This window comes from Haliaeetus albicilla, chromosome 2, assembly GCF_947461875.1.
Source record: "Haliaeetus albicilla chromosome 2, bHalAlb1.1, whole genome shotgun sequence".
In the NCBI taxonomy this organism is placed as follows: domain Eukaryota; kingdom Metazoa; phylum Chordata; class Aves; order Accipitriformes; family Accipitridae; genus Haliaeetus; species Haliaeetus albicilla.
Window position 1 is genome coordinate 984,908 of NC_091484.1, and position 20,909 is coordinate 1,005,816.

The 20,909-nt window shown below is 60.6% G+C and overlaps 4 protein-coding genes across 6 annotated transcripts; 2 read left to right on the plus strand and 2 right to left on the minus strand.

The window, feature by feature from the left end:
* Nucleotides 1-194: 194 nt before the first annotated feature.
* On the plus strand, nucleotides 195-1,848 carry LOC138688726 (regulator of G-protein signaling 9-binding protein-like). Its single transcript, XM_069801110.1, has 2 exons — nucleotides 195-964; nucleotides 1,079-1,848. Exons 1-2 carry the CDS (start codon nucleotides 772-774, stop codon nucleotides 1,522-1,524), a joined length of 639 nt encoding a protein of 212 aa, XP_069657211.1. The 5' UTR covers nucleotides 195-771; the 3' UTR covers nucleotides 1,525-1,848.
* Nucleotides 1,839-3,697, minus strand: UBE2C (ubiquitin conjugating enzyme E2 C). The gene is made up of 6 exons (XM_069801124.1): nucleotides 3,057-3,697; nucleotides 2,956-2,983; nucleotides 2,781-2,867; nucleotides 2,380-2,584; nucleotides 2,185-2,244; nucleotides 1,839-2,049 (listed from the first exon to the last, which is right to left on the minus strand). Exons 1-6 carry the CDS (start codon nucleotides 3,155-3,157, stop codon nucleotides 1,991-1,993), a joined length of 540 nt encoding a protein of 179 aa, XP_069657225.1. The 5' UTR covers nucleotides 3,158-3,697; the 3' UTR covers nucleotides 1,839-1,990.
* Nucleotides 3,698-3,728: 31 nt separating this feature from the next.
* Nucleotides 3,729-8,915, minus strand: DNTTIP1 (deoxynucleotidyltransferase terminal interacting protein 1). Of its 3 annotated transcripts, none has more exons than XM_069801086.1 (13): nucleotides 8,762-8,915; nucleotides 8,614-8,684; nucleotides 8,284-8,380; nucleotides 7,980-8,078; nucleotides 7,416-7,484; nucleotides 6,983-7,039; nucleotides 6,674-6,735; nucleotides 6,159-6,204; nucleotides 5,625-5,683; nucleotides 5,380-5,440; nucleotides 4,909-4,980; nucleotides 4,504-4,559; nucleotides 3,729-3,908 (listed from the first exon to the last, which is right to left on the minus strand). In XM_069801086.1, exons 1-13 carry the CDS (start codon nucleotides 8,846-8,848, stop codon nucleotides 3,770-3,772), a joined length of 975 nt encoding a protein of 324 aa, XP_069657187.1. In that variant the 5' UTR covers nucleotides 8,849-8,915; the 3' UTR covers nucleotides 3,729-3,769. The 3 variants fall into 3 exon arrangements, with proteins under 3 accessions (XP_069657187.1, XP_069657191.1, XP_069657200.1); XM_069801090.1 differs by having other exon boundaries at nucleotides 8,771-8,894; XM_069801099.1 differs by lacking the exon at nucleotides 4,909-4,980.
* Nucleotides 8,916-14,783: 5,868 nt separating this feature from the next.
* On the plus strand, nucleotides 14,784-19,059 carry LOC138688735 (uncharacterized). Its single transcript, XM_069801137.1, has 2 exons — nucleotides 14,784-15,705; nucleotides 18,034-19,059. The coding sequence occupies exons 1-2, from the start codon at nucleotides 14,856-14,858 to the stop codon at nucleotides 18,879-18,881; spliced, it is 1,698 nt and encodes a 565-aa protein (XP_069657238.1). The 5' UTR covers nucleotides 14,784-14,855; the 3' UTR covers nucleotides 18,882-19,059.
* Nucleotides 19,060-20,909: the final 1,850 nt, after the last annotated feature.

Consider the following 20,909-nt stretch of genomic DNA (forward strand, 5'->3'; position numbering starts at 1 on the left):
TGGGGAGGGGGCCACAGCACCATGCCCCCTGCACCGCTCCCCAGGGTGGACATGTCTGGATGGGTGCCTCGTGCTGGTTGGGTGCCTCGTGCTGGTTGGGCTCACTCCGCTGTGCCAGTGGGGTGCAGGGGCAGTGTGGGACCATGGTTCCCACGGGCTGCTGGGTGGGCGCCAGCACTGAGCTCAGACTTTCCATGCGGAGCAGCCAGTTCACATGCCAGTGGGTGAGGGAGCACGGCCCCGGCAGGTCCCAGTGGGCAGCAAAGCTCTGGGAGTCCTGAGCATCTGCTCCTGCCTGCTACAGGACCACAGGGGATCTAGGGAGCCACCACTTCCTACCCACTCAGGACCCCCATGTCCCACCCAGAAGGCACAGAGGACCTGGCTAGAAGGTGGGGGGGGCAGCAGCAGCACCCCCCTCCCTGCAGGGTCAAGGCGATGCTGGAGCCTGTGTACTTGGACAGCATGTGCCAGCCCACCATGCATCACTGCTCCCTGGGGACCTGCAGCGGCTCCGTGCAGCCTCTCCAGCTGGGGAGGAGCGCACAAGGGGAACAAGGGGGGACGTTCCCCAGGCTGGGGTGGGTAAGGGCCAGGGAGCGCCTGGCCTACGTGGAGACAGCAAGACCACCACCTTGCAGCTGGAGGGACATGCAGACACGTCTCAGACTGTCACATCCCCACGGTGCAGCAGCACAGGGGAGCTGACCCCCCGGAGAGCCAGGGGACACCGCGGAGGGGCCTGACCCTGCCCCATCCTCACAGGACACGATGGCACCAGGGAGAGGGGATGCGTGCCGCATGCCGGGGGCAGCAGGGACGTGCGCGGCAGCCCAGGCTGCCCTCTGCAAGGCCATGGCCGGGCACCGGCTGCTGGTGCTGCAGCTTGGGGGCAGTGCCGACAGCCCCCGGCTGCGAGAGGAGCGGCGCAGGAGGAGCGCAGAGGCCCGCAACCTCAGCACCGGTAAGGAGGGGGCTGCTGCACCAGATGGTGGCCGTGGTGCCCCCCCCTGCACCCACAGCAGGGCTGGTGGAAGGGTTCTGGGGCTGCCCCAGCTCAGTGCCCCTCGTCCCACAGGGCTGCAACGCACGCTGCTGGCAGGGCTGCAGCAGGCGTCGGCAAGCCCCGAGGAGCGGCGGGAGCTGGAGAGGCTGTGGGTGCTCTTCCTCTCGGCCCTGGAGCTCTTCCTGCAGGATCTGCGCCGAGCCCACCACCTCTGCCAGCTCTTCTCCGTGCAGGGGGGGGGCACAACCCCGCTGTGCACTGGGCTGGGGAGCCGGGGGCTGCCCAGCCGCAAGGGAAGCCGGCGAGGGGGGGGTCCTGCGCAGCCCCCGGCAACCCCACGCCTGGAGGAAGAGATCGAGCAGGTGAGAGCCACGCTGGTGGAGATGGAGAGCAGAGCCAACATCCCGCCGTGGACGGTGGAGGCCACGCAGCCGGCAGGGATGGGTGGCACTGCAGCCCCTGCAGCTGGGGCAGCTCGGGAGGGGTCTCACACTGGGCACTGCTGCAGGGTCCTCTGACTGGGGGGCAGGAGAGAAGGTGGCAGGGCTGGCACCCCCCATGCCCGCTCAGGCATCACAAAGCAGGGAACAGAGCGCTGTATTACCCTGCCGGGCAGGCGATGCTGGGGGCTGCTCCCACCCTGTGGAGGGAAGAAGGATGAGCTCCAGGCACCCCAAGTATTAATAAAGCCCCTGTTACCCCATGGGCGTCAGCATCCCTCCCTTCCTGCCCACGCTCGGAGAAGCACTGGCTGGACCCTGGGGCCAGGCTGACCCAGAGAAGGTGCCTCCGGGCACTCATGGGGCACCGGGCTGCAGTGAAACCCCCAGAAGAAGTTATAAACATGCATTTATTTATACATTAACCGTGGATCATACTGCAAAATTAATTTAAAAACAGCCTATGATACAGAAAGCCGGGGGGAGCAGCCAGACAGGGAGCGGGCAGGGACCCAAGCACAACAGGGAGAGGTGGCAGCGTGGGTCAGGTTTCCTGGCTCTTGGCCTGCTTGGCGTATGTCTCCCGCACGTATTTCTTGTAGGCTGAGGAGAGAGGGAGGGCATAGGGCTGAGGATCACGGGGCAGCCACAGAGCCAGGCAGGCAGCAGGATGCAGCGGGGTCAGGGGCCTGCACTGCTGCCCACCCCGGGGGTGGGGGGTGAAGGGGGGCCACTCACCGACTTGGTTCTTCCAGAGCTCGGCGGCATGCGTATTCAGGGGACTCTCGATGTTCGGCTCTGGGGACAGGGACTAGGTCAGGAGGTGGGGTGCCCTGGACCCCTGAGCCCTGCTGCCCAGCGCTGCAGGGGCAGCCCCAGCACCCCCCCCCTCTTCCCCCCAGGACCCCCCTGCAGCAGGGCTGTGGGCCCCACCTGCCAGCAGGCTCTGGATGGAGAGCAGGATGGTGCGGACATCGTAGAGGGCCGACCACTTGTCCTTGAGGATGTCGAGGCAGATGTTGCCCTGGGTGTCGACGTTGGGGTGGTAGCAGGGTGTCAGGAACCGCACCGTGGGCGCGGTGTAGGGGTACCCGCTGGGGAACTCCAGCGACAGCTTGTACCGCAGCTCCTCGTAGGCCTGGGGGGGGGGGGAGCAAAGTCAGGGCCGGGGGCCACAGCCTGGAGGGGGGGGGCAGCCCCAGCCCCTGAGATGCAGGGGGAGCCCCAGCTGGGGGCAAGGGGGACAGGATGGGACTGAAATCGCCCTCAGTAAGGGAGAGCAGGGCCAGGGAGCCCCCACCGCCCCCCCCCCAGCCGGTGTCCCTGTCGCTCACCGTGCCGGCGGCACCGTCAATGGTCCCGATCCACTTGAAGAGGTTGTCGGACTCGGGGAAAGCGGAGATGCCTTTGTCACCGGACATCTGCAGGGGCAGTGCGTCAGGGCGGCCTGGGACAACCCCCCCACCGGCGGGCCCCGAGACCCCGACCCCCCCCCGGGACCCCACTCACCATGAGCGCCATCAGCTCCTGCTGCAGCCTGCGGGGGAAGCACACATTACCGGTCCGGTTCGGCGGGGCAGCCCCCGGCCCCATTCCCGGCCCCATCTCACCTCTTCCCCACCGAGCCGCGGGCCGGCGTGGCCCCCGCCTCGGCCGCTTTGCGGGCGGCTACGCTGGGCACGGCGGCGGGGTCGGCGTTTTGCGAGGCCATGGCGGCTCCCGGGGGCGCTGCGCGACGCACCCGCCTCCGGCAGCCGCTGCCCGGCGGTTCACGGGCGCTGGCCGCGGCTCCCGCTCCCGGGCGGCGCCGCACGGGGCTCCGCTCCCTCCCTCTCGCCCGCCCGCGGCGCAGGACCCGGCCCCCGCCGCGGTCCTCCCGGTGCCGAGCGGCGGTCTGGGCTCTCCGGTCCGGAACGGCGGTGCTGGGGTCTCTCTCCGGCGGTGCGGCCCAGGCCCGATCCCGCTGCGGTGCAGGACACTCTCCGCTCCGGCGGCCCCGTCCCGTCCGGTCCCGCCCCGTGCCCGCGCCCCGTTTGAATGTTTCCAACGTGCGCCCCCTCCGCCAATCAGCTCGCAGCTCCGTTCGAGCCGGCCAATCGCCGCTCGCCGGAGATGCGGCTGCCACGGTAACTGCCGGTCGGCCGCCGATTGGCCGCCGGGCGGCGCCGCGGAATGGTGGCGATTGGCCGTTGACCCCGTGAGGCGGAGCCGCGGGTCCCGGCGGGCCCTTAAAGGGCCAGACACCCCCCCCCCCCCCCCCCGTCCCCAGGAGGCGGCGGAGACGAGTGCGAAGCGGCTTTATTGGGGGCCTGGGGGGGGGTCCTCAGGACTCAGGGGGGCCCTCGGGGGGCGGCGCGTCCCCCCCGCGGCGAAGCGTCTCCATGTGCTTCTGCATCTTCTCCGTCATCCACGCCGGCGGGACGAACGGCTTCAGCTCCTCCAGCCGCAGGTCGACGGAGTCCCTGGGGAGAGGAGGGGTGAGACAGAGACCCCTGCACCCACCGTGAACACCCGCATCCACCACGGATCCCCAGCCAGCACTGAACCCCAACCCCCAGCACCCACCACAGAGCCCTGCACCCACCACGGACCCCCAGCCAGCACCAAAGCCCAACCCCCTGCGCCCACCATGGACCCCCAGCCAGCACCGAACCCCAACCCCCAGCACCCACCACAGATCCCCAACCAGCACCAAACCCCAACCCCTGGCACCCACCACAGAGCCCTGCGCCCACCACAGACCCCCAGCCAGCACCAAAGCGAGCCCTGTGCCCACCACGGACCCCCAGCCAGCACCAAAGCCCAACCCCCTGCGCCCACCACGGACCCCTGCACCCACCACAGACCCCCAGCCAGCAGTGAACCCCAGCACCCAACCATGAACCCCCGGTACCAACTCCCAACCAGCACCTAGCCCTCTGCACCAAGCCCCCCAGCTGGCACTGAGCAGGGCCCCTCCAGCATGGGGCCCCCCTGCAGTGCAGCAGCGAGGGTGGGCATGGTGGAAGTCCCCCAGGGCAGCAGCCCCAGGCTCGGCACCCATGCTTCAGTCCTCACCTGTAATCATCACTGGCAGCCAGATCCCGAATGTCCTCTTCGATGAGGAGGTAGGCCTGCGGCACAAGGCAGGGGGGGGACACCTCAGGGCGGCCGCGCACACACTCCGGCGGCGGCGAGGGCAACGCTGCGTCCCCCGTCCCCAGCCAGCCCAGAGCCGGCTGCGTCTCCTGGCCCGCGGCTACTCGCCCTTGCCCAAATCCCGAGGGGCAGCGGACAGAGCTCCGCCGCGCCCCGGCAGCGCCTCTGCCTCCGCGCGCCCTGCCTAGCCTCCTGCTGAAGCCGCCTTTCCCGCAGCGTGCCGCCCGCGGCCTGGCTCGCCGCTCCTCCGCCCATCCTAGCCCTGCGGTGGGTCTCTGCGCGGTTCCCGCTGGCTGCGGGAGCCGCGAGCCCGGGCGTACTCACCATCTTTCCCCCAGTGGCCCTCATGTGCTGCTGCTCTGCCAGCCAGTGCTTATCTTGCGGGTCGGCTGCGTACTGCAATAAAGCAGCAAGGACCTAGCTGAACACAGGCAACAGACCTTCCGCTCTGACCACCCTCCTGCTGGGACGCTGCGCCCCGCTCTGGCGCATTGCCCCCTCCCCGGGCGGTGCTGCTCGCCGGGGGCTGCCGGCGCGGAGGGCTCAGCTCTGCCTGCTCTTTCTCCGACCTCGAGCCCTGGCTCCGGGCAAACCCACCACCTTGGAGGCTGCGCTAAGCCGTTAACTTATGTTCCAGTGTGCTAGCCGGACCGCGTGTGTATGTGCTCCAAGGTAACAAACAAGGGCGTGGGGGAGGAAGAAAACAAGCCAGCCAAAGCACACGCTCCCGATTCCCATCAGAAACTATTTCTGAGCAAACCCCGAAGGAGGAAGCATCCTGCAGCGGCATCTGACCTTAAAGAGGTGGGGATGCTTGATGTAGAGTCGCCCTCTTGTTCCTCCCATCCCGAGAGCTCTGAAAGAGGAACACGAAGGGGTATTACACCGGTGTGGAGGGCAGCCACAGTGGTACGGGGACACCTCCTCTCCTCCCCAAGCCCTTCCTGCTGCTTTTGAGGCAGAGAAGCGAAGTGACGGGAGGAGTCTTACGGGCTCCTGCCTTGGAGACACCACCCTCCATCAACAGGGCCATTCCTTACTTGTTTGCTCGAGATCCCAGCACAAAGGTTGTGGTTTCAGTCAGTCGGGATGGATCCCACTACAGAGCAATTGGAAAAGGGGCAACATTAGAAATGAAGCTGCTGCCGGCCCATGCTCCACGAGCCTCAGCTCTCTGACGGGGAACCTTGGAACCGCCCCCGGCCTGGGAGGGAGGGAGCTGGCCACAGACCTCCGGACTTCTGCAGAGGAGGGAAGTTACATTCCCTCTGAGCTGATCTAAGCAGTTTCCCTCATGGGAAACACTTGTGGGATCCTCCTGGCTACCACTGCTCTCCCCCAGGTCTCCTAACAGCGGCACCACACCGCAGAGCTACAGGCTACGGTGCCTGGGGGAGACAAGCAAAGGCCTCCAGGCACTTCGCTCCTCTTCTTGCTTCTCTCCTGCGCTGCAGGAGCCCGTCGGGGCAGAGCACAGCTCCCGGCGCTGTCCTCTGCTCCTGCAGCAGTAGGGCTCTGCTGGCAGAAGCAAAGGGGAGGAGAGGGTGAGCCCAGCAGTGTCGGCCAGCCAATACCTTTGGTCCATCCCTTCTCACGGGCTCAGAGACTTTGAGCTTCCACCTGAGGGGAAGGAAAATGCTGTAAGAATGAGTCCCTGCGGGACCAGCGCAGTCACCACCGTGGCACCAGCAGCAGGGACTGAGCCCCAGCCTTCCAGACCTGCCTTCGTTCACACCCTCCATTCCCCTACGGTGCCCAGCTCCAGACCCTCATCTTTGCCGCACGTTCTCCTCTCCCCGGCTGCCAAGATCCCACCGACACCCGTGTCTCACACTGCTCACTCTGAATGGTCCACCGAGACCTTTTCACCCCTTTAGGTCTGTTTAAAACCGCTTCCTTGAAGGTCTTTGCCTCCTGGGGGAACACCTCAACCTAAACCCCTCCTGCCTGTCCTCTGGCGCTCCCCTGCACCTCTCCTTTCTGCAGGAGGGGAAGGAGACCGTGGGGTTTCTGTACCCCTCATTTGGGCAGCCTCATTTCCACCCCCACCCTCCCAAAATAAGGGCTGTAGCGCAGGACCCATACTCACGCAGCCATGCCTGAGACCCCACGATCGTTCGACAGGCTCTGTCCTGGAGGCCGCCCCTTTCTCTGCAAGGAAGAAATCCTTCAGTGACTCAGCTGTGCAGGCTGAGAGAACCCTCTTGGTTACCTTCCCCTTCCCAGGGAAGCTGCCATTTTTGTCACAAGGAGAAAAGCTGGCTGGCATGAGAGCGAGCACCTCCAAGGCATCCCAAAAGCTGCCGTGGACCTGCACATGCTCATACTGTGGGAATGGCCAGGAATGAGTAGCAGGCTTCCTGAAACATAAAATCCCTTGTGTGGAAAACCCTCCTACCTTTTTGGGAACAGGGCTCCCTCGACGATTAAGCTCCTCATCCACCTGTCGGGCACGCTGGAAGAGGAATGGCAGTGGGATGAGCAGGGCTCTTCTCCCCACCAGGCGGGCAGGGCCCCACGCATCCAGCCGGCTGCTCTTTCCTGCGCTGTGCTCGAAGCAGAGAGCAGAACAAGCGTGCAGTGAAACGCCAACCCCACCCCGTCTCAGTGAGAAGCACTGAACTGCAACAAGCAGCAACTGTGCCTGGGATTTTCCTTGCCCTGCAGGTACTGCTCCCTCCTAGCCTAACAACCCCCAGCTCTGCCTCCTTGCTAGTGCACTGCACTGAACGGACAAGAAGAGGCAGAGAACAAAGCAATTCCAACCCTTCTCCTCCTTCTCCCAGCTCTTACAAGTCATTCAAGCCTCTGGGAACAATAACAACTTTTACCTTTGGTACTGCCTGCTCGTGGGGCAACCTGGGAACAACCTTTTTGCCATCAGAGAACAGCAGTTTGGCCTGCAGGAAGAGAAAGAAGGGTCCAGAGAGGGACCTGCCAGCAACCCCCACGTCCGTGTATCTACCTGAAAGCCCTGTAACAGCTCTGCTTTCAGAGTGCTGCCATGCAGCACTTTCACAGATGGTGAGATGCAAAAGCACAATCTGAGCATGATAAAGTCTGGGCAACTGGCACAAAAGCAAGATGTAAAAGAAAAAAACACTGCCTTACTCCCCCAGGACTCTCCGACAGGGGCCGATCTCTGTGGAGGCTCCAGCCATGTGACACGTACCGACAGCAGCAGTGGAAAGCAGTGGCACAAGCTGCCCGGCCCTGACTGCTCCCCTCTTCCCAGTGAGAATGAAGCCAAGCACAGCAACCACGCAAGGGCTGCAGATGTCTCCCTGCCTTGGCTAATGGCAAAGCCATTAAGAAGGACATGTCCTAGCCAGGCTGCTCTGCTCGGCCAGGTGTCAGACTCTGTTGAAGGAGCAGAGCCCCTTGCTAGCACCCACCTGCTCCAGGCAGCTCCGGCAGGTCTCCTGGATGAGCTGCTCTGGGTCCACCTCCTCCCCAACATTATCGCGCACGTTGATCGCTGCCTTCTGGAAAAACTGGAGAGGAGGCGGCAAGAGAGGGTTAGAGCCTGAGCAGCCAGGCAGTGTCGGGGCAGGCACAGGGGCCCAGCTCCCATGCTGCGCCCACACACTGGTGGCCACGAGAGAGACACGACAGCCTCGCGCGGTGCCTGGGAGCTGAGCTCTCCATACGCAGCCCGTGATGGGAGGGGGCGTCGGGACCTGTCCCCGCAGCTCTCACCTTCATGTACTTGTTGAAGACACCCCGGATTTCCTCGTTGATGCTGGGCTGCAGGACAGCTCGCAGCAGGTCCATGGACACGGCTGGATCCGTGAAGCTGAAGGCGGAGGAGTCAGGCGGGGGGTGCGCGGGACATCCCCTGCCCCGCTCTGGGCTAACCCAGATCGTCCCCTCCGGTCTGGTGCCCAGTCCAGCCGGTCTGGTCCAGCCCAGTCCCTCTGTTCGACCTTCTCCCCAGGGTCTGGCCGGCCCGGACTCCCCCATCGCCGCCCCTGCCCGGCCCACTCCCCTTCCCGCCCCGGCCCAGCTCCCCGCCGGCCCGGTCGGTACCTGGTGGTCATCTGGGAGCGCCGGCCGCGCCGCTGCACCTGCCGGTGCTTGATCATGATGTTCCAGGGGCTCTGCGGGACACACGCGTCAGCCGCGGCCCGCCTGCCGCCCGCCCGGCCCCGGTCCCGGCCCCGGCGCCCCGCCTCACCGTGCTGACCAGCTGTTCCTCGGCGCCGCCCAGGCCCTCCTCGCCCGGTGGCCCCGGCTGCTGCTCCGCATCGCGGGCGGCGCCCATGGCGGCGGCCCCGGCCCCGGCCCCGGCCCCACTCCCCGCCCGCGCCACCGGAAGCGTGGGGCCTATCACGTCATCGGTCCGCGACGCCCCGGCCGCGCCCCGGAAGTGACGAGGGCACCATGGCAACGGCGCCGGCGGGCTCGGTGCGGCCCGGTGCGGCGAGCGGGGCGGGAGGAGGACGGGGGGGAGCCCCGGGGGGACACGCGGTGTGTGTCTGGGGCTGGGGCGGGTTCCGAGGAGGCGGCCGCGGGGCGAGCGGCCTCTGTCCTGCCGGTTCAGCTGCGGCCTGGCCTGCAGGGACGCGGCCGGGGCCCGGGGTGCAGCCTCCCGCCGGGGCCCCGCCGCGGTGGGGCAGAGCAGCGAGACGAACGCAAACAGCCCGAGCGGGCGAGGCAGGCTGGCGTCGCCGCTCTGAATTTAACGCACCCACGATGGCTTCCCTCCGTGCCTCCAGCATTGTTTTTCCCTCGTGGGTTATTTTAAACCTCACCCCTTGGCGTGCGTGGAGCCGCTCGTGCGGGTGCGAGGGTGCGTGAGAACACACAGCAGTGAAGAAATCCTTAGTTCTAAAGAAGTGCAGCTTCATGGAGGAATGCAGAGCAATGGACAGTCGACTCTAAAATAATCATAAATCCCAAAGCCTTAAAAAGTCATGCTGTTCCACCCAGGAACAGGACCCATCTCAGCTGAAACTGGTCTCACATTGAACCTGCCCATGAGACCCAAGTAATTGCAGCTGCAGAAATGTGAATGTTTGTCCCTCCACGATCTGTGCATTCCTTGTGTTATTTTCTACGTCTAAAATAGGAGAATAAACTCATTGCTGTTCTGATCGTAGCAACTGCCTGTTTCCTCAAGTCTCTCATCTTTCTGGAGTCTCATTGTTTATATGAGGAAACGCTGGAGCGTTTCCTCATCTTGTCTAACGTGTGCAGAATAGTCAAAGCAACGTGTCCGTCATTTTCTACATCATCTTGTTGACATCTGTCACAGTCAACAAGAAGTTTTTCTGTGGGGTCAGCTGGATAACAGTCTAACGTTAAAAATCACTTGCTGTTTTGCTGGTAGTGTTTTTCCTTGTTACTTCCAAGCTGATTGTAAGACAAAAACGAACGGGATTTCTCAAAGCATGTGATGCTGAGACCGTTCAGTGGCCCGTGTCGCGAGCGGCCCGTGTGGAGGATGGCACAGAACTTGAGCAGTCATTTCCAGTTCACTGTCCTCACGCACCCTGTGTGCGAGGGGGCAAGCGCTTCACCATGCTGCCAAGCAGGAAAGCAGCTTCTCCTTCCCTGCCAGCTTTGCCAGATGCTCCAGCTCAGCGTCTGCAGTGTGGGCACAGTGGTGGTGCCTCCAGGGGATGGTCTGTTCGTGTCTCAGCATTTGTTGCTGTGGCTGTGTCCCCCCTGTGTGACCAGTGTGATTCTTCTGCCGTAGCTGTTGGCCCAGCAGTAACCATGCTCGGCACCCGTGGGAGACCGGAGCTGGCTGTGGGAGGAGAGGCTGGGTGACTCACGGGCTCACATGCTGGAAGAGGGTCCTGCCCTTGTTGTCTCCTTCCTGCTGCTTTGGCCGGGGCTGCATCAGCCCAGGATGAGATTAGGCTGTTACACAAACCTGACCGGCGGATGTGGGGCCGATCGAGTCATCACTAATATTGCCATAACTTCATGATCATCAGCACTGGGCTTTTTATGTGCTTATTTTGGCTGCCTCAAATTATTAGCAACAAAAATTGGATGTTGTCCAGAGGAGAGGAAAAATAACTATGGCTGTAGAAACTCCTGGGGAAAGGTGAAAAGGATGGTTTTGTTTAACCTGCAAGAGCTCGATGGAGAGAGGGCTCAGCTCTGTACATGTGCTGCAGAAAGGACAGTGATCAGCTGCCCTCTGTAGCCACTGTGAGCGGACGAGAAGTCCTTGTGTTGGTTTGAATCAAGTGAGACTTGGATCAGATCTTTCGAAAAACTTTCCAGTTACAAGAAGACTTAAATCCTGGAACAAATTCTCAATAAAGGAGTCCCCATCTTTGCAGGGATGGGGATGTCTTTTTGAGAGCATGTGAACAATGTCTGTCAGGGATCATCTAAATGTAACTGATGAGATGACTTGTTTGGATCTCGTCCAGTCCCCATTTTTTAATGGTAGTTTTCCATGGATCTCTGCGGTAGGTGCACATGACAAAACATGCCAGCCTGCGAATGTCTGCCAGAGACAGACAACCGTTTCACTGCTGAGGTTACCTGAGTTCTTTTTGATTCACAGAGAGACTTTGGACAAGTCCCATCTGTCCCTCAGTGTCATCAGTGTGGGCAGGCCTGTGGGGCGGGCAGGCTTTTGGTGGCAGCGGAAAGCCTGTTGAACCCAATCCCATGTCCTGATTTGGCAGCAAGACTCTTGCCCGCAAAGCTTTGTTATCCCGCTGGATCTTCATGATGGTGTTGGGTCTGCCTTTGCAGGTCACCGCAGGGCTGTGGCGTAAGAGGATGAGCAGCATGGGGTCAGGAAGGAGGAACGGGATCGTAGCCTGTAAACTTTACCTGTATAACATTACTTCTTAGCATCAAATGCTGTAAAATTATACCAGCCTTCACAGAAAGACAGCGGGCAGGACATCGCCGAGGAGTCTTGTTTCAGTGGGTTGAGGTGGGTAGGAAGGAGAACAGAAGAGTGAGAGAAACCAAGCGCTTTGAATGCCGAGAGCTCCTTTCCCATTGATCCATGTCAGGATATTCTGTGTCTGCAGAGCCGGCTGGGCATGTGGGGGGGGTCTGAGGTGAGCTCCTGCCTCCCCGTGGAAGCCAGATTTATGTAGACGCTGCGAGCTTTGCATCAGTTTAGTGATGACCTGCCCCAGCCACAGCCCAGCCATCCGTGGGAGTATCCGGGTGCAGGAGCAGTGCTGCTCGTCACCGTGGGCATTTGCTCTTTCTTCTGGCTGCTTCTTTTGCAAATGACTGTGGCACCAGTATCTGCAAGATGCAGGTGAGGGGCTGCACACGCCTGCCACATCCTGCCACAGCAGGAGACATGATTTTTTGGTTTGCTTTTCTCTATTCACCCTCTGATGTTTCATGCGACTGGTGCTGCGCTGCAGGTAATCAATGAGAGTCAGGAAATGGCTGTTGAGGAGAGGGGAAACATGACTGAAAAGCATTCAGAGACCCAAATAACGTTCCTGGTGGGCACACAACAATAGCTAATTGCTACTCAGAGTGAGCCGGAGGGCTCTGGTGCACATCCTGCTCTCCCTGGACCTATGCTGCCATGTGCAATGGGTGCAGGTATGATCCTGCTCTGCAGGATCCAAGTCGTGGAGCTGGAACAGGACCTGCAGGGTTCATCATTCCAAGGCGTTTATTTCAGTAGAGAAATGTGCTTGTCAGACATTCTTCTTCATTAGTTCCCTAAATGTTAACCAAGATTATGGTCTGCTAAAACGGAAACGTGCCAAAACGATGGTGTTGTTCCCAAGAGGAGGAGGACATGGGGGCAGAGGCAGAGGCAGGGACAGGCAGGGACAGGGGCAGGGGCAAAGCTCTCCTCCGTGGGAGTCCCAGGGTTGGAAGGAGCCCTGCAGTCCTGCAAGTTGTTCCAGATGGTTTGCTGGGTGCGTGGAAGGGAGTCGACGCTGCCGACACCAGCAGGATGGCACAGGTTGCTCCGTGGGGTGTCTTGCTTGGCGGTGATTAACAGCGACGGCAACACGCGATAAGCACAGGGCCGTCAGGGTTAAGCCGTGGAGCTGTGAGGTGTGGAACACTGGATCTTCAACAGACATGGGTGGTTTGCGTAGAAATTGCATCCAAATTGAGTCACGGCCATGAAGAGAAGACTAAACCTGTACTTAAAGCATATTTCTTGCAATAAGCCCTCTTCCTACACAGGTTTGGCAGCATGGAGCCATGCAGCTTCCTGCTCCTGAGTTGTGTCCCTTGCACTGCCCCTTCATCGCTTCGATGTGACTTTGATGGAAAGCTCTTTGGGCAGGAACTTTGCCTTTTCGGTGTTCGTGCCAAGTGGCACACACTTGCTTAGAATTGTAGAAATAATGTCGAACTCAAACCAATTAATTTCACTCACCCCACAGCTGCAGATTTAAACTTTGTCTTTTGATCCAGCAAGCCCAACCCATTCTTGCCTGGTGCTGGTGTGTCCTGGCCAAACTAGTCCTTAAGTTCTCCTATAATATTGATTGCACTTTGGTTTGTGTATAATTCAGGAAGAAATAGTTAAATAGGGAAGGAAAAAATTGCAAAATCAGATTCTGACTAGCACTCCTGTGTGACTTGAGAATAACTTAATTTAAATGGGTTAGCACTCACATAATTGAAGGTACTACTTAATCTGTTATCTCAAACTTATTAAGTAAGTCTTTACCCTGAAATCAGAAGCAGCGAAAAGGGAAGTACATGTGGCAGTGCATTTAATTTTTCATTTACTCTTCCTGTGGGTCTCTGGTGAAGGCCTGCAGTTTGGACCTGGAGTTTGAAGGCAGATTCCCATGCTCTTCTTGCCTTGGGTGAGCGCTCGTCCTTGAAATCCCAAGACTTTTCCCCCCAGAGAGCTCCATTTCATTGGAGCACCATTTCATCAGAGCAGACCCTTCTGCTGGATTTGCAGTGGGGGGAGCAGCCTGAGCTCCAGTCCCCAGCTGCTGGGGGAAATGGTTCCTCTGCGTGTGGTTCTCCAGGGACTGTGAGCACTCGACTGGGTAAGGGGCTGCTCAGCCTTTTCCTTAGGCTGGAGAGTCTCAGCCGTGGGCAAAATAGTCTCAACTCAAGGGAATTTTTAATTAATTTAATCTATTGCCTGTTAACACAAACTTCTACTCACTGATTAGAGATAACAGATGCGCCCACCGGCTGCAGCTCAGGGACATCCATGGCCTCCTCCCACACAGGCAGTGTTCCTAAACCAGGCAATTTGTGCCCAAAACAGCCCTTGGGCTGATGGGGTGCTCATGCGTGGGCCAGCTGGGTGCTGATGCTGCCTACGGACACTGTGTGTTCCCCCGGGTCCCCGTGCTGTGCTGTTTGGGTGCTCCTGTGGGAATTAATTTGGCATTTGTGCATGTGTGCTCCTGCGTGAACTCATTTGGTGCTCATGCATACAATTATTGAATGCTCATGTGTAAATTAATTGGGCAGTCATGCGTGGACACTAAACTCTGCAATTTGTGCTCAAGAGTTCCCAGAAAGCTGCTCTGAGGGCGCCTTGATGGAGTCTCTGGTTGGGCTGGATGAAGGATCGCACTGAGTTCTGCCTGCTGTCTGTGCGTGCCCAGCTCCACGCAGGGCTGTCCCACAGTAACAAGGGATTCGGGGAGGCCACAAAGGAGAAGGACCCCGTGGGGCCGAGAGACAGCGTTAATTTGCTGAGGAGACTTTGAGATCGCTCATTTGGATGCCAAAACCTGGCGATTTACATTACTAACATTGAAAGAGCTGGAGCAGACTGCTTGTGAATCGAACAAGCAAACGAAATACTGGATTTAGAGACAGACGTTCAAATGAAGCCTTAAATATTGGCCCTGCAAAGATCTGCAAATAGAGTCTCATATGCGAAACAGCAGCCTTGGGAGTGAAGGGTGTTTGCATATGGAAGGAGGGAGCTCCCCAGCGCTGCTGCCTGGGTGGGTGCTCATCCTCTACGCCCATTTCGGCTGGGACTGCGGGGCAGGGATGGGCTCCTGCCTGCAGGCACAGCCCAGCATTGGGGCAGTGCAGGTGGCTGCTCCTGTTAATAAAGCTCACTCACAGCTCGCTCACAGTTCCCCAAACATCTTGCTGAGTAGTAGCACGGCTGCTGCTCTCTGCCAGGAGATGCCCTGTCTTGGTCGAGAGCTCTCATCTTTAAAACTGCACCAGGTTTTGCATGTAAGCCCTTCACACTGTACTCTCCCTCACAGTTTTAACAGCAGTGACGTGAAGAAAAGAAACCGGTGGTGCTGCAGTACGAGGAGTGGTCTGTCTGCCAGGAGATGTTTATTCCTGCTGGTTTTTAAATGCAGCAGTTCACCAAAGTGATGGTAGCGAGTGCTGTGCTCCCCCGGGATGGTGGCAGAAGGTGCCATTCTGGATGGGGCTGCCTCTGGGCTGGCACTTTCCTTCCCTGCATCTATCTTGGACTGTCTTTGCAAATCCCATTAAATAAAGCAGCGACGCTGGAGGCCCCGTCCTTCACACACCTCCCAGAACGCTCTCGGGAAGTGGGAGATGCCCCGGCAGAGGCAGCGCTGGTGGCAGGACCAGCGCCATCTGAAGGATCCCGGACCCTGGGGTGGGGACCTGCCAAAGCGACCGGCAGGAACAGAGCCGAATGGGAGCACGTGTGGGCAGCCCTGCCTTCTCCCACCCAGCATCGCGGGCAGGCACTGGCAGCGTCCTGCGCGCTGGGGCTCAGGGAGGATGGTTTGTCCCTGGGCACTACTGGGCAGCAGTGGTGGAGGGGTCGGTCACAGCCCTCAGCAAGGCGGTGGGGATTCCTGTCAAGAGCGGCGGTGAAGAATCTGCCTCCGTGCAGCCAAGGTTTCCCCTTCCTTCCTCCCGGTCCCCGTGCTGTCCTCCCCGTGGCATGCAGCCTACTCTGGATCCTGCTCCTGCCTTGGCTGTGGGTGGAGAAAGGCAGCTGGAGTGGCTCTTTAGAAAACAGAATTACAGTAAAACGTGGGAGGTTCCTACAAGTCACCTGTGAGCTGCTTCCTCCCATTCCCAGACCCGGGCTGCCTGGGAGGAACTTTAAATTGCTGCCCAGCTCAGCCCTGGCCACTGGCTCCGGCAGCATGACGGCGAGAGGCATCTTCCTGCTGGGGCTCCTCGCCCTGTGGGCAGAGCTGCAGGCAGCACCCACCGCAGGCAAGTATGGGCATGCTGGAAACACCCGGCCTCTCTAGATTTTAAGAATATTTTCCATATTTTCATAGAGTCATAGAATGGTGTGGGCTGGAAGGGACCTTTAGAGGCCATCTAGTCCAACCCCCGTGCAATGAGCAGGGACATCTTCAACTAGATCAGTGTTGATGATGATGTTCAGTGATGTGTGTTTAAATGTCTGTCTTAATCCTTGTATTTATGAAAGCTTTCTGTGAAGAGTTGTAACCCTTGTGAGGTTTAGCCCTTGCTTAAATTTTATAATCTTCGAGTTTGGCAAAACTCCTGCCGGGGACAGAGACAGCGGTGGTACCAGCATGCAGGTGTAGGGATGCTCGGGAGGAGGTTTGTCAGTCGAACCAGTAACCCGGGCAGGGACTGGTGGAAACAGCAGCCCAGCCAGAGCCCTGGGCTGCTGTGGACTGGACCCAGACTGGGCTGCCTGGGGGGGGCGGGATGGTCCCTCCCATATGGGCAGAACAGCTTCCAGCCACGGGGCTGGGACCCCCCTAGGGCGAGTGGGGACCCCCACCCCTCACAGCCCTGCTCGGGGGAGCTCTAGCCAAAATGAGAAGGTGCAGGTTGTTAGAGCCGAGCTCCAGCGGGCTGAGATCTGCTGCCCACCCGCCGGTGCCTGCCTCGGACCAGGGCACAGCACGTTCCTCGCCCGGGCTGGCAGCTGCCCCTGCGCTTTGCTTCGTGGCAAGTTCAGGGCATCCCCCCCCATGAGCCCTCTGAAAGCATCAGCCTTGCCGGGGACGTGCTGCTCTGGGAGAAGGGAAATTCTGAAAGAAGAGTATTTTTCCTACTCATATATTTTTCTTGGGAAAAATGGCCAAATTTCAAAGAAATGAAAATGGCATTTTTTTTAAATGAGCCACGAAGTGATTTTGAGAGCAGTGTTTGCGATTTTATGGAGCCCCTTCTTTCCAAATGCTCCTGCAAGTGTTGCTAGCCGGGCGGTTTTATTCTAAAGCTCAAGCTCTGAGGCAGCAACCGCTCCAGTGCAGCGGGAGCCAGGTTTGCTGTTGCTCTGTAACAAGACGCTGGGGCCATCGCACACTGATGAAAACGTGTCGGCAGAAATGTCATCACTTTCCAAATGCTCTGCTCTAGGAACCTGAGTTTCTTTTGGTCTCAGCTTACAGGCTGGTTTTAAGCCTTACGATATAACCCATCTTTTGCCAGCAAGCCGGCGGTGCTGGTGCCTCCATTGCTGACGTGTTGGTCCCATTCCTTGTCTCAGAGCGATGTCAAGGGGCAAGCACTGCCCGTGGGGAGCCTTGTGCTGCACCGCTCTGCTGCTGAGTGGGATTGTTTGCTGCTGCTTAACAGGAGAGCGCGTAGACTGACTTCCTAAATAAGCTTAACAATATATTTATGCCCTGGTTAAATAGCACATGCTGTATTTGTATTTGTTTTGGTAAGAAGTTGCTGCAATCACACACACGCACACACATACATACATTTTCTTGCTTTTTCTCTCCAAGTTCTGGTCCAGCTCTTCCAGCTCTGCACCCGCAATCAGCCCGCTGGCTGTCTGCCGGCGGGTGGCATTCGGGGTGCCGCAGGAGCAGCCGTCGGGGAGGCCGGTGCTTTGGGGGTGCTGGCAGCTGCCAGTGCCGCTGCCTGCGAGGGTCGGGCAAACCGTGGTGGGGAGCGGGGTGGGGATGAACCCGGGTGATGCGGGGCTCGTCGTGGGCGTTGGGGTGGGCTGCGGCGTGGCACGGTGCCGACTCTCCCGAGCTCCCCGGCGCAGGTGGAGCCGTGGGCGGGTGCTGGCCCCGGTCCAGGGACACCCAGAAGGGCCCGGGCGGGCGGGCATGCTGCGGCTCCCGTGGCAGCTCCTCTGCAGCCCTGCTGCTGCCGGGGGTGAGGGCCCCTTGGGCACCGGCACCACCATGACACTGCCATGTGCTGGGAGGCGCTGGAGTGGTCCCGGGGGGCTGTGTTGCCCCAGCTGTGCAGGCAGCAGCAGGCAGGCAGAGCCCTGAAAACCCACGGGGAAAAGCCGCAGGGGAAAGGCGGCCGCGTGGCACCACGGCAAACCTGGCTGCTGCGAGCGCGGGGAGCGTCCTAACCTCGATGCCCCAGCTCGGCATCAAAGTGCCAAGTCTTAGACCTTGAGCCATCAAAGGGCAGATCCCTGCGGGCTTTGGCAGTTCAGGAGCCCTGTGTGGTGACGCAGGGTGCTGGTGGGTGGGAGCCGTGGGTGGGAGCCATGGGTGGGAGCTGTGGCTGGAGCTTCAGGTAGGAGGGCAGTGCAGGACTAGCACAATGGGGCTGACGCTGCTGCTTTCTGCTCCCTTCCAGGGCTCCCCGGAGCAGGTCTTGCCAGACGGCCGCAGCCAGGGCAGCCCGGAATCGCTCTGCCGGGGAAGAGCCCTTTGCCTGGGGAAGAGCCCAGCACGGTGCCTTGTCCGCAGCTCGGCAGAGTCGTCCCGGGTGGGAAGTGGGAGTCGGGTGCAGAGCGGGTGGGTAAGGACCAGCGCCTGCCTGGGTCTGAGCCAGTGGCTGCTGCAACACCCACGTCGGGGAAGAAGCCGGTGACCGGGGAGGAACCCACGGCGGGGAACAAGCCCACGCTGGCTGGGAAGCCGGACACTGAGAAGAAACCCAGTTCAGGGAAAAAACCAGCATGTGGGGGGAAGAATGAGACTAGGGAAAAGCCAGCGGTTTTAGCAAAGCCAGGGACCGGAGTGAAGCCGGAGACTGGAGCGAAGCCAGACGCTGGGGGGAAGCCGGAGACTGGTGGGAAGCCAGACACCGGGGGGAAGCCAGAGGCTGGGGAGAAACCTGTGCTGGGGGAGAAGCCAGAGACTGGGGGGAAGCCGGAGAGTGAGGGGAAGCCTGAGGCAGGAGAGAAGCCTGAGTCTGACCAGGGTGACAGTGGGGAGGATGGTGACAGTGATGATGATGATGATGATGATGATGAAGAAGATGATGATGATAAAAATGAGCATGGCGATGGTGATGACAATGGTGACGATGATGGTGACGATGACAGCGACGATGGCGACGACAATTATGACGACAACGGCAATGATGGTGATGATGATGACGATGACGACGATGACTACGACGACTATGGAGATGATGATGATGGTGATGATGATGATGACATTGATGATGGTGGTGGTGATGGTGATGACGCTTGGTGACCGATGCTGCAGGGCGTGCAAGGAGCGTGTGGGGCGAGAAGAGCCTGCGGTGGGTAGGCGCAGGGGCGGCCACCCCCGGCCTCCTCCTCTGCCTCACTCTGCCAGGGCCGGTCCCGGGCACCAACGGCGTTTTGGGCAGGACCTTCTCTTTCCTAATAAACCCCACATTGGGCCACTGGCTTGGTGTCACAAGCTGTCCCTGGTTAGTGCCTGGCATGGCCAGGCTGTTGCGCCTGCCCCAGCCCTGCCCTGGGCAGTGGGAGCTCCCATGCCCACTCCTGCCCGGTGTGGGCTCGGCAGGGCCCTTTGCACAATGACGTTACTATGTCCCCCATGGGAGAGCCACAGGGACAGCCTCGACCAGGTGCCCACCCAGGACCAGCAGAGCATCTCTGGGCCAGGAGAAACCTCCCTGTAGGGTGCGTCCCCCCAGCCCCCTGGGGCTCCCTGGGGCGAGCTGCTCCATGGCCCAGCACCCCTGGCACCCTCCGAAAACAGCCTCTGTGGCAGGGCTTGGCCAGGAGCCACGTGGGCATGGACACCCACAGGTCCCGGAGCTGGTGGTTTTGCACAGGCAGTGTGCCGAGGTGCTGGGAGCTCATGCACCCCTTGGAGCCTTGCCTGTGCCTGCTGCGCCGCACCATGCTGTGCTGGCAGCAGGGTCAGGAGCTGGGGGACCACTGACTGTGCAGGACGTGAGGGGCACCCCCAGCTGACCCCTGAGGACTCAGGGCAGCCCCGACACTCCTGCTGTGGAGCCATACCAAGGTGAGGTCAGGGCTGGCTGTGCTGCCATGGCTCTGGGGCAAGCCCAGCTCCTCTCTGGCGGCACAAAGGGGTCCCACTGGGCACCTGCTCCCAGGAGGGTCTCCAGGAATAGGAACGAGCCCGGTCCCGGCAGGTATGGATGGACCCATGGAGTTTGGGCAGGATTCATGTGCAGGTCCCTGGGGACCCGCTGGCTGCGGTGGCATAGCCCCTGCCCGGGACCCCATCCCTCCCGCAGGGGCTGAAGGTCCCATGGAGGCCAGTGAAGGCTCGCCAGGAGACTGACATAACAGGAGCCAGCCAGTGTTCATCACAGACTGGGTTTACCGGGGGGTGGGAGGGACACAGAGATGCTGATGCTCAGCATGGAGCTGAGGGTGAGGCGGTGGAGGTGAGACTGGGGGACGAGTGCTTATCCAGCAGCTGATGGATCCCTCCATGGCCATCTGGCCGTCTGGTGCTGGGTGGCTGCATACGCTGGGTCCTCAGTCCGGGTCCAGGCTAGGTGAATCCTGGGGAGAGACAGGAGCATCCACGTCCCAGGATCTCACTTCGGAGCACACTGGGGTGCATTGGCAGCCCCGCAGTGGGGCCCTGGGAGCGAGGGCTCCCAAGACCCTGGGCTCCCCTCCCAGGGGAGTTGTCGGGAGGGTTTGCCGGTCGCTTCTGCAGTGTGCAAGGATGTGCGGGGAGACGGCACCGCTGTGTGGGACGCTGCACCCCAGCCATGGTCGCGCTTGTCCCTGTGCATGTGGCTGCGCATCCTCCCTCAGCACCGTCCCACCGGCTCCCTGTGCACACCCCGCGCCCACCCCGCACCCGCCCTGCGCTCACCTGCGGACACCAGCCGGGCCAAGAGGCAGCAGAGCCCCAGGAGCAGGAGCAGCGACAGCAGCCGCATGGCGCAGGGCGGACAGCGTGGGGGCTGCCTGTCCGGGCACAGGCAGGGGTTTAAATCCTCATGGGGCTGGATGTTGGTCCCAGTGACCCGGTCTGTGCCCCAGTGCCTGGCACGCTCCGTCTGAGTGTGAACTCCCCGGTCCCCTCCCTCCCATGGGCTGCTGGTGCTGGGTGAGCCATGCGGGGAGGCACAAAGGTGTTGCAGCTTGGTGCTGGGCTCTTTGCAGCCGTGAGAGAGCCGTGCTGTGCCATGCAATGCTGTGCCGTGCCATGCAATGCTGTGCCGTGCCATGCCATGCAATGCCGTGCTGTGCCATGCAATGCTGTGCCATGCAATGCCGTGCCGTGCCATGCAATGCT

What these genes read in the sequence shown, in the direction of transcription:
- LOC138688726 (XM_069801110.1), top strand. Translation starts at nt 772, where the DNA reads ATGGCACCAGGGAGAGGGGATGCGTGCCGCATGCCGGGGGCAGCAGGG. An exon ending in GGCCCGCAACCTCAGCACCG is followed by an intron (nt 965 to 1,078) that starts GTAAGGAGGGGG and finishes CTCGTCCCACAG; the next exon opens with GGCTGCAACGCACGCTGCTG.
- UBE2C (XM_069801124.1), bottom strand. Translation starts at nt 3,157, where the DNA reads ATGGCCTCGCAAAACGCCGACCCCGCCGCCGTGCCCAGCGTAGCCGCC. An exon ending in TTGACGGTGCCGCCGGCACG is followed by an intron (nt 2,585 to 2,780) that starts GTGAGCGACAGG and finishes CCCCCCCCCCAG; the next exon opens with GCCTACGAGGAGCTGCGGTA. An exon ending in CATCCAGAGCCTGCTGGCAG is followed by an intron (nt 2,245 to 2,379) that starts GTGGGGCCCACA and finishes CCCTGTCCCCAG; the next exon opens with AGCCGAACATCGAGAGTCCC.
- DNTTIP1 (XM_069801086.1), bottom strand. Translation starts at nt 8,848, where the DNA reads ATGGGCGCCGCCCGCGATGCGGAGCAGCAGCCGGGGCCACCGGGCGAG. An exon ending in CGCTCCCAGATGACCACCAG is followed by an intron (nt 8,381 to 8,613) that starts GTACCGACCGGG and finishes CTCCGCCTTCAG; the next exon opens with CTTCACGGATCCAGCCGTGT. An exon ending in TCTTCAACAAGTACATGAAG is followed by an intron (nt 8,079 to 8,283) that starts GTGAGAGCTGCG and finishes CCTCCTCTCCAG; the next exon opens with TTTTTCCAGAAGGCAGCGAT.
- LOC138688735 (XM_069801137.1), top strand. Translation starts at nt 14,856, where the DNA reads ATGCAGCAGTTCACCAAAGTGATGGTAGCGAGTGCTGTGCTCCCCCGG. An exon ending in GCAGGCAGCACCCACCGCAG is followed by an intron (nt 15,706 to 18,033) that starts GCAAGTATGGGC and finishes GCTCCCTTCCAG; the next exon opens with GGCTCCCCGGAGCAGGTCTT.